We start from the raw sequence: 8503 nt of genomic DNA, 5'->3' as shown, positions 1-8503 counted from the left end.
TGTAGTGAGAGCTGCCTGCATATACACCTACATACCAGAGGAGGGCATCAGATCCCTCTAGAGCCACCTCACAAGCCCCAGCCCAGCATCTAAATTTCCTTAAACTTAGTTCTTTGGATGCTCTAATGCTGACGCCTCAGCTGACTGACTCCATCCCACCTGACCTCTGACCTATCAGGAAAACAGTAAGCTGTGTCAGGAGAGGTCTCTGACAGTCTTACTGAGAGGACTCTGGGAAGCAAGCATCATAGTAATATGGAGACTGCTTCAGGAAGCATGGAGTTTTTGTTGGGAAGAGAGCCCTCAAAACCAAGGCTGTGCTCAGAGGACTGGTGACTCAGTAGTTTTTAAGCCACAAACACTGCTGAACAAACCCTTCCCTGGAGTAGGGGCTAAGCATCAGTCCATTCGGCAGTGAGCCTTGGTCCCCACTCAGCCCATACAAAATGGGCCTGTAATTGATCTAGAAGTCGCCCCCCCCCCCGCCCGCAGGGTTTGTCGGGTCAAGGCCAGCCTAGCCTCTACCTGAGTGCTGGGGTTAAAGGCATGCACCACCACTGCCCCCTGAAAAGGAGTTTGTCTGCCCTTCTAGACAAATCTCTTATTCTCTATTTCTTGGCCAATGGCTCGGCCCAAGCAGCCACACCTAGTGCTTCCCCCAATACCCTCCCCTCCCATAAACGCCTATCATCTATGGTGAGCTGTGAATAAGAAGCCAGGATAGTGGCCTGCCTAGAGCCAGTGGCTCAGCAGTAGGTGGAATTCATACACAGAGAAAAAGGACTACACTCCATGACTGAGACAGGGTGCACAGCAGCAGAAGCAATTTTGGAGCACAACCCAATCGTCCTGAGCTAGTCTCTCCAGAAGAACCACCCCACAAGGAATATACATGCTACTCAAGTACTCAAGGCCAGGGGAAGGGCCTTGAGACGTTAACATGGGATGGTATTACATCAGTGATCAAAGAGCAAGAGGCCACAGGACATGGCCAAGTTTAAAGTTTTTACAACGAAACCTGCTTGCCTTCACTGTCAGTCTGTCCCTAACTTGTGGTCCCTCTGCATGGTCTGTGACCCTGGGGAGGTAAGCTTCAGAACTCTACACACATTGTCCCAGTGGGACCAACAGGTGAGACCTGGTTCTTAGTGATCTGTCCCTTTATAGGAAAACATGGCAGCTCCTTGCTATTCCACGTAAGGTGCTGCATGGGTGGTTTCAGGTAGTCTGGGGGCTGTAGCTTTCTCAGTGTCAGCACCCACTGCTCACAGGAATCTAGGACCAGCAGACAGCAATCTCAAGCTATAGCCTCCATCACCATCTGTGAAGGTGACCAAAACCAGCAAAGGTACAGAAGCACCTCTGCTCTGAGCAAATCTTACTGTGTTAACAGCTGTGGTCTTCGTCACTTGCAGAGAGTAGGGCCCACATGGGATGTCTAATATTCTCTTGGGCAGCAGTTTAAACTCACACACTAGTGCCCAAGACTGCCTGTAATTCCAAATCAATTGAGAGCTCAGTGCCAGCTTCTGCTGCAGGAGAATGAATGGGGGAAATCTGTAATTCCACTAATTCCAGCAAGTGTGGCCCCCAGTACACGTCAGCACCACATACTGTAAAACTGAACTACCCAGCTGGGCATGATGGCAATCCCTGCCTTATCACAGTGAGTTCCAGGACAGCCAAGGATCCTGTAGAGACCTGGTCTCAAACCAAAGTCATCCACCCAAATTCCAAGCCCAGCATGCCATGTTCTTGAGTCTTCTAGGGCAGAATCTTCTTTTACTTCCCTGTATACCAAAAGGCTCTGTGGCAAGGAATCCCCCCACAAAAGAGGCTCACACACAGCTTATTAGCCAAAGCACATACTTTATTAGCTCCTGAACTCTAGTTCTCCTTCTCCTGTACAGTTTTGGTTCCACGTAGCCGTCCAGTCCGGCGAGCAGCAATGAGACCCACTTTGCGCCCAGCTGGGGCATCTCTTCGGATAGTGGAAGGCTTGCCAATGTGCTGGTGGTTACCACCGCCAAAGGGATGCTCCACAGGCTATAGGAAGAGAAGGAAGTTAAGAGTAAGAGCATTCTCACCTATGTAGGGAACACAGTAGAAGATCCTAGCGCCAGGGACCTCCCTGCTGCAGACCCTCCCAAACATAGCAACAAGAAAAGCCCGCCCACCCAGTCCTTGGCTACTTACATTCATGGCAACACCCCGCACACGTGGCCAGCAGTTCCTCTTTGCCTTGTACTTATGGTAGGCACGGCCAGCCTTTAAGATAGGCTTGTCAATTCTGCCCCCGCCAGCCACGACACCTACAGAATTACACAACACCTCTGAGATGTGCATCACAAGCCCCTCAGGTCACACTAGTGCCAGAAATCTACAACCCCCACAGAAGCCCACGAGTTCTACCTAGGAAACCCTGTATACTCTGCAAACTGACATTTCCATGACAGGCAAGGCCCATGCCTATATTAAAGCATACTGTTGACTCAGCCCAAGTTTCCAAAGGATGCACCTCAAGAGTCAGTGCCTGAGACTCGAGACAGGTCCTTCGGCCTCTGAAGACACCTCCCACACAAATGGACAAATCCACCCAAACAGTGTGCTTTGACCACGTGCCCTCACAACTTATCCTGTGTAAGGATGGAGTTGGCAGATTGTAAGACCCATCCAAGTAACTAAACAAGAGACTGAATCATGTCCTCTTTCACTGACTTGACTGTCTTTTAAAAGTCAACCAATTCTGGTCCTATCTTTTCTAAAATGAACCAACTAAACTCGAGTGCAGGGAAGTCCTAGGTACAAAAGTTCCGAGCGGTATAATCTTTTTTTAAACCCTAATTTTATGCATACAGGCATTTTCACCTACATGTCTGTAGCCATACACCACATTTACGCAATGCCCAGAGACCAGCAAAGAACATCAGATCCCCAGGACAGCAGTCACAGTTGTGAGGTGAGAAAATAATCGGGGTGCTCTCTAAAAGTGCAAACAGTGCTTTTAATCAACTACCCTGACAGCCCTGTAACAACCCCAGAGTAGATACTGTAGAACTCTACAATTCAACCCTGAGTTGTATTCTGTGTTCAAAGAAGCTCCCCTCCTCCATGATTAAGGAAATAAGCAATCTGGTTCTAGGACCTTGGCCCAGCAGGTGACCACCCTGTCTTCAGGGTTCCACTGCCCTCTGGCACTCACCAACAACAGCTCGGTTAGCAGAGGAAATGACCTTCTTGGACCCTGAAGGCAGCTTCACTCGGGTCTTCTTGGTCTCTGGGTTGTGGGAGATGACTGTAGCATAGTTCCCGGAGGCTCGTGCCAGCTTGCCCCTGTCCCCAGGCTTCTCCTCCAGACAACACACGATAGTACCCTCAGGCATGGTGCCCACGGGCAAAACATTGCCAATATTCAGCTGGGCTGTGGAGAGAGGTGGCAAAGTAACTAATAACGCTAAAAGCAACGCAAACCCACACCGCTCCCATACCACGAAAGTTCTGCATTCCAAGCCCGGATCCGACACTCCCTTCCCCGCCTTGAAGCTCACCCTTCTTGCCGCAGTACACAAACTGTCCAGTGTGGATTCCCTCTGCGGCGATGAACAGCTCTGTCCGCTTCTTGAATCGATAGGGATCACGAAAGACTACTTTCGCGAGGGGAGCGCCGCGGCCAGGGTCATGAATGATGTCCTGTGGGTCAGGGTGGCATGTTGTATTACAAGGTCTGCTCGAGACGCCCTGTTCCCCTCCTGCTTGCCCCCGCCGGTGGTGCCTCACACCTTTACGATGCCTTTAATGTAGCCGTGTCGCTCCGCGAAGTCCACAGCACGCAGACGCGCGGCTCCCTTACGGTGCTTCACGTGCGCACGAAACACAGAACCGGCACCTTTCCTCTGGCCTCGGATCACACGGCCCATGGCGGCGAGTCTGGAAATGGCTCACTTTCAGCGTCCAAAAACAACATGTCCCGGCCAGCTCCCAAGGCCGAAAGCACTCCATCCCTCCCTCCCGGTCTTGGATGAGTGGACCAGGCCGCATGACAGACCACCGAGTACTAAACGGTGGCGGATGGCGGTGGATACTTTCAAACCCGCAGTAGACAAAACACAACCTACCTGCCGGCAAGCAAGGCCAAAAGAGGAAATACACGGCTCACAGCAGCCTTATCTTCCGGGGCGGAGCCATAACCCCGCCCCTTCCCCAGCGCAATGCCTGTCGGGGCTTGTAGTCCTATGCGGGGTCCTGTGTCTCTACCAACTTGCTGAACTGAGGCTTACACCTAAGTCTCCCTGGGGAGAGGCTGACTTTAAAGAAACGGACTCGGAAGCCTTATGGAGTGCAGGTGGACGGTGGAGGAGGCTTCAAGAGGTGGAAGGGTTTGTCCAGGGCCACGCAGAATCCGAGAATCCGAGTTGGTCCCAGGGAAGGGTTTCCATATAAGTTGTGGGGCTCCCGATGGTGGCTCCGAGGTAGACAGAGATTGAGTGAGCAGTCACGAGAAACCTAGTGCTTTGCACACCTGGAAGGCTGGGATTTCCAGGCCGGGGTGTAGCACACGCCTTTAATCCTAGCACTCAGGAGACTGGGGCAGCCGGAGTTCCAGGCCAGCCTGGGCTAGAGAACATGTTCCAGGACAAGTCAGGGCTACAAAACAAACAAACAAAAAACACTCTCGGGGGAGTAGCGGGGAGAAGAACAAAAAGGTAATGACTGGGATTTAGGATGGTCACCTGCGGAGTTCTCAAGATGTCTGGCAGAGAAGACAGAAGTCATTGGCCTCAGCAATTGGGACGAGGGTGGGGACAGTGACCCGGAAGACCAGTGATGCATAGCAATAAAGTGGCCTATGTGTGTCTTTGGTGCCAGAGAGCCCCCAAACAGAGGGTCTTCATTTGAGTGAAACCTAAGTAGTGGATGCCATATAGGTGAAGACGGAGAGGGAAGTAACTGAGGGTCAGGGTCCCAGTTGATAATAGAGGTTTGTCAGGACTAGGAGATTTTGCACGGCAGAGGCTAAAATTGGCATATTGAGGAGGAAGGGACACGGCTGGTGGTCTGACACACTGAAAAGAGGAAGGGACACCCTGTCATTGGCATGGCTCAAGTACCACAGGTACTAGTGCATGGGGTATTCCAGAAGGGTAGTGGGCAGAGGTCTAGGCCACCCAGGGCTGAGTCAGCCCAGAAAAAAACCAGAGAGAAAGATGCCTTATATAGCAAAGACTGTGGGAGGATACCTGCTAGTGCTGTCTTGTGAACCTTGCAGGGCCATAGTTAGCTTTCTGGCTGTACTTAGGGCCCTGATACCACTAGGTTATCTGTGAGAGTTTTCTAAGAGTCTATAAGTGTATGTGCAATGTTCAGTCCCTGTCACACTCTTCCTATAGAGGCATCTTCCACTCGGCTGTCCTTCCAGAGGACAAAGACACCTTATATGTTTATTTATAGATGGGGTCTGTGTAACCCTGGCTGTCCTGGAACTCTGTAGATCAGGAGAACCTCAAACTCAAGAGATCCACCTGTCTCTTCAGAGTGTGGCATTAAAGAGGTGCACCACCACCATCAGGCAATATTTTTTTTAAGGTTTATTTTATGAGTATGGGTGTTTTGCCCATATGACTGTGCCTGGTGCCCAGGAATGGACAAGACATTGGATCCCTGAAAATGGAATTACAAATGGCTGTGAGCCACCATGTGGTTGATGGGACTCAAACCCAAGTCTTCTGCAAAAGCAACGAGGGCTCTTAACCACAGACTCAATTCTCCAGCTCCCAAAGACACTCTTGATATCCCCAGTGGTTCCAGACTACCCATGGAGAGGAAAGTAAAGTACTGACCTAGTACACTGGACGTATTCAAAGGTTTTAATACATTGTACTGACTGGTTTTGTGTGTCAACTTGACACAAGCTGGAGTTATCACAGAAAAGGAGCCTCAGTTGTGGAAATGCTTCCATGAAACCCAGCTGTAAGGCATTTTCTCAACTAGTGATGGAGAGGGGGAGGACCCAGCCCATTGTGGGTGGTGCTGTCCCTGGGCTGGTGGTCCTGGGTTCTATAAGAGAGCAAGCTGAGCAAGCCATGGAGAGCAAGCCAGTAAGTAACATCCCTCCATGGCCTCTGCCTCAGCTCCTGCTTCCTGACCTGCTTGAGTTCCAGTCCTGACCTCCTTTGGTGATGAACAGCAATGTGGAAGTGTAAGCTGAGTAAACCCTTTCCTCCCCAACTTGCTTCTTGGTCCTGATGTTTGTGCAGGAATAGAAACCCTGACTAAGACATACACCAACACTACAAGCTTTACTCTAGTAGCAGCCGGTGCACCAGCTGATCCCTATGCAGAGTACTCCTCAGTCCCTCAATTCCACATGTCTGCAGAGACACCAAGTTCAAAGATCACCTTGTGACCAACCTTCTCACGATGGCCCTCCTTCCAAACACCTATTCTCATCTGACCTGGCTCTATTCAATTGTCACAAGTGGTACTCGTGGTTTTATTGTTTGTTTTAGACATATTATTTTATGAGTATGAATGTTTTGCTTGCTTGCATGTATGTACCGCGTAAGTGCCTGTACTGGATATCTTGATGTTGGATCCCCCACCCCCATCCCCTGCAACTGGAGTTACAGATGGTAACCACATGGATGCTGGAAATTGAACCCAAGTCTTCCGCAAGGGCAAGTGCTCTTAGCTAAACCAGTCCTCCAGCCCTGTTCTCATGTCTTAATATTTAAAATATGTATTTAATGTTATATATACTAAACATTATTTAATGCACATTTAGTAGTTGTTATCCCCCTCCCCTTATCTTCCCACTTCAGCTTCATGAAAGCAGGAATTTAGGGCAAAAGAATAAACATTGCCCACAGCAAAGCAGTGGACTTATGAAAGCACGTGAGCAGAGTTCGGGTCACGCTGAGCAATCTTGTATGTTGCAAGAGGTCTTTATCTGGACTTAGATCTCCACATGGCCTCATCCAGGAGCGTGTACCAACAGCTGGAGATGTTTAATCCCCAAATAGAATAACATGTTTTTAATAGTTGCTTTACCTCTTTAATTCGACACTGAGCCTCACTATGAAAGCCAGGCCCAGCTTACACTTCCCATTCTCCAGCCTCAGCCTTCCAAGGGCTGAGATTATAAACTGTGCCACCCTGCCCAGCTGTTGACTCATAAAACAAAACCTGAAAGTCCCGCTGTCTTTTCACTTAAAATACGTTCTCACATGCAGGACCTCAATGGAGTTGGCCTCATCACCAGTGGGGGGCTGTGTTCTGGTACCAGCTTCAGCACCCACAGTACCAGGGTTCAGTCAGTCCTGCAGTTTGCGCTCACACTTCTTCTCCAGTTCTGCCATCTCCTTAAGGACCAAGGCTACACTGTACCGCAGCTCCTGAAATTTGGCTATGGGCACCTCGAAGCGGTGTGCAGATCCATCTGTGAGCTTCAGCTGCATGAGAACACTCGGTTGCAGGGAGCGGGACTGAGCGCTGGTTGAGATGGCCACGTCCACCCGCCACCGGAAGTAAGACACGTGAGGCAGCGAGGATCCCTGCTGTTGGGCTACAGAGTCGAGAAGAGGGCGTTGACTCCCAAATGCCAAACTGGCCAAATCTCCAATTAGATCCTGAGGAATGCCAAGTTCCTGGAGCTCTTCCTGGAAGGCATCTGGCTTTAGACTAGCAGGGGGCAGCCGGAGAGCCTGCTGGAGCAGGGTGTGTGTGCCCGCCAGCAGGACGGCCAGACGCTCTTCTGACAGGTTGGCGCTGGCACCAAGTTGCTCCACAGCTTCTCTGCAGTCTTTCCCATGCAGGGCCCCGACTACAAGTTTCAACAACTTTCTGAAGGTGCTCCTGTCTAAGTCCTTCAAGAGCTGAGCCACGGCCGTCACTTCTGGAGAGGGCTGGGAACCCAGGAAACTGACCCGGCCACTGTGACTGTCAGCGGGATGGTGCAAGTATGGAGCTGCAGGCCCCAAAGCAGACATCCTTTCTTCCCGTTTCTTGACCAGTCCGAAGAGAAGGTCCTAACCACAGTTGCCTAGAGAGGTGAAGGAGAGACAAGTGACTCCCTAGTCAGGAGCTTCCTGTACTAAAAATTGGGGGTCGATGTGGAGCCCCCATCCGCCGGACACATAACTACCAACGATAGCAAACAGGATGCGTGCTTGGGAGGTGGCGCTGAGACCGTGTGGCAAAGGAGCCCTCCTGAGTCTAGCAGAAGGGAGGCGTCCCAGAGATTTAACAGTTGGCAGGGAAAAGAACCAAGAAACAGAAGCGCGCACGTAAGTCCTACGTAAATAGTATTAGTGAACGTGGACAATGCAGCTGAGACCCCCTCAACCCTGAATCCTCATGATAGCAAGGGAAGACCGGACCTCACATTACAAATACAAACCAAGCCTTTACCGCCCTCTGCACCTGGAGGAACCTAGCCGCGGTAGCTGGCTGTGGCTGGCAGCAGCTGGAAGTTGGCGGGTCTCAGGAAGTGACCAGAGACACTTCC

General features: G+C 50.8%; 2 protein-coding genes across 5 annotated transcripts; both read right to left on the bottom strand.

The window, feature by feature from the left end:
* Positions 1-1851: 1851 nt before the first annotated feature.
* Positions 1852-4140, bottom strand: Rpl8 (ribosomal protein L8). The gene is given in 6 exon segments (NM_001034916.3): positions 1852-2046; positions 2197-2312; positions 3203-3421; positions 3549-3690; positions 3780-3927; positions 4116-4140. Coding segments are annotated over 5 exon segments (774 nt in total). The 5' UTR covers positions 3918-3927; positions 4116-4140; the 3' UTR covers positions 1852-1887.
* Positions 4141-5572: 1432 nt separating this feature from the next.
* Commd5 (COMM domain containing 5) lies at positions 5573-8503 on the bottom strand. Of its 4 annotated transcripts, none has more exon segments than NM_139108.3 (2): positions 5573-8038; positions 8381-8503. In NM_139108.3, a coding segment is annotated over 1 exon segment (675 nt). In that variant the 5' UTR covers positions 7986-8038; positions 8381-8503; the 3' UTR covers positions 5573-7310.

This window comes from Rattus norvegicus, chromosome 7 (genome assembly GCF_021556685.1).
Source record: "Rattus norvegicus strain SHRSP/BbbUtx chromosome 7, alternate assembly SHRSP_T2T, whole genome shotgun sequence".
NCBI classification, from domain to species: Eukaryota; Metazoa; Chordata; class Mammalia; order Rodentia; family Muridae; genus Rattus; species Rattus norvegicus.
This window is presented reverse-complemented; position numbering and strand designations above follow the sequence as displayed.